This window comes from Charadrius vociferus, unplaced genomic scaffold (assembly GCF_000708025.1).
Source record: "Charadrius vociferus isolate BGI_N301 unplaced genomic scaffold, ASM70802v2 scaffold1511, whole genome shotgun sequence".
NCBI lineage: Eukaryota > Metazoa > Chordata > Aves > Charadriiformes > Charadriidae > Charadrius > Charadrius vociferus.
Window position 1 is genome coordinate 20,718 of NW_009646686.1, and position 1,650 is coordinate 22,367.

The 1,650-nt window shown below is 40.1% G+C and overlaps 1 protein-coding gene across 1 annotated transcript in view; it reads left to right on the top strand.

Annotated features, from left to right (window-relative positions):
* FKBP5 (FK506 binding protein 5) overlaps nt 1–1,650 on the top strand; it is a gene marked incomplete at its 5' end in the record, with an annotated part of 25,801 nt that overhangs the window by 244 nt on the left and 23,907 nt on the right. Inside the window, 1 exon segment of the mRNA XM_009889277.1 lies at nt 1,414–1,558. Within this exon segment, the coding sequence (XP_009887579.1) occupies nt 1,414–1,558 (145 nt within the window).

Here is a 1,650-nt window from a genome sequence, read left to right on the forward strand (position 1 = left end):
ATTTTTAGCTTTTTTTTTTCTTTTTTTTTTCTTTTCTTTTTTTTTTTTTAATTTTATTTTTATTGTTATATTTATTCTTATTGTTATATTTATTCTTATCTTTATTTCTATTTTTATTTTTATCTTTATTTTTATCTTTGTCTTTATTTTATTTGAAAGGCAAAGGAGATGAGCATCACTTGGGAGAAAGAAGGGTGGAGTGGTGTTTAAGAGAGATGGGTTCAGGCTGCTCAGTGAATTTCGCTGCTATTGTGTTTCCTAATCAGATTATTAGCTGTAAATCCACAAAGCATTTTTGTGTGTGACTCAGAGACGTTAGAAAGAGCACATTACTGAGGTCATCCCGTCTGCTCCACAACCCCTTTTTCATATTCAGGGCCATTTCTGGATAGTTCTGCTCCCCGGCGCTTGCTCTTCTCCAGTTGAATAGGACCTTTCCTCTAAGAATAGCATCCTCCCCTGCTCCATCCTCAGCTCGAGAACTGCTTGTTCCAGGCTGTAGCATTCAAAAAAAAAAAAAAGAAAGAAAAAAAAGAAGTGTTGACAAGAGGCGAGTAGTGAAATGACACACCCCTGCGAGTAAAACGCGTACGGAGAGAAAGCGAGAGTAATCGCCTTCGCTTCAGGTTTCGAAGCGCCGAGTTTATCCAAACACCTCCGCAAAGTACGGGCAGGTCTCTGCTCCCAGCCCTCTCCCGCTCCGCCGCCGGGGCTCCGCTTCGGCGTTTATTTTTAGGGGCTGATGGAAGGACAAAACCAAATGACTCCCCCTGGAGCCTTCCTTTGGTTTAGAGCAGCACCGGGGTGTATATATGCGTGTGTGTATATAGATCTTTATATATACGTGCGCGTGTGTATATATCTTTATATATTCTGTGTGTAGATTTATATATATATGTGCGTGTGTATATATATCTTTATATATTGTGCATGTAGGTTTATATATCTGTGCGCGTGTGTATATATCTTTATATATATTGTGTGTATATTTATATATATGTGTGCGTGTGTATATATCTTAATATATTGTGTATGTAGATTTATATATCTGTGCTCGTGTGTATATATCCTTATATATTGTGTGTGTAGATTTATATATATGTGCGTGTGTGTATATATCTTTATAGATTGTGTGTGTAGATTTATATACGTGCGTGTGTATATACATCTTTATATATTGTGTATGTAGATTTATATATCTGTGCACGTGTATATATATTTTTATATATATGTGCGTGTGTGTATACATATGCATGTTTGTATATATACATGCGTGTGTGTGTGTGTATATAAAAATGCATATTTGTGTGTGTATCTCTCTCTATATAAAAATAACTGTCTATCTATTTATCTCCAAACGCGTCCGTAGCTGTCCCGTGTCCTCCCTTCTCACGGGTGGTTTCTCTCTCTCAGATCATTAAACGACCCGGGAGCGAAGACGAGTCCCCCATGATCGGGGACAAGGTTTACGTCCACTACAAAGGCAAACTGGCCAACGGTAAAAAATTCGATTCCAGCCGCGATCGGAACGAACCCTTCGTCTTCAGCCTGGGCAAAGGTGAGCCGCCGCGGGGGGGTCCGTCCCGGGGGGATGCTCAGGGGTGGGATGCTCCCAGCAGGATGGGATGATCCTGGGCAGTCCCACTGACT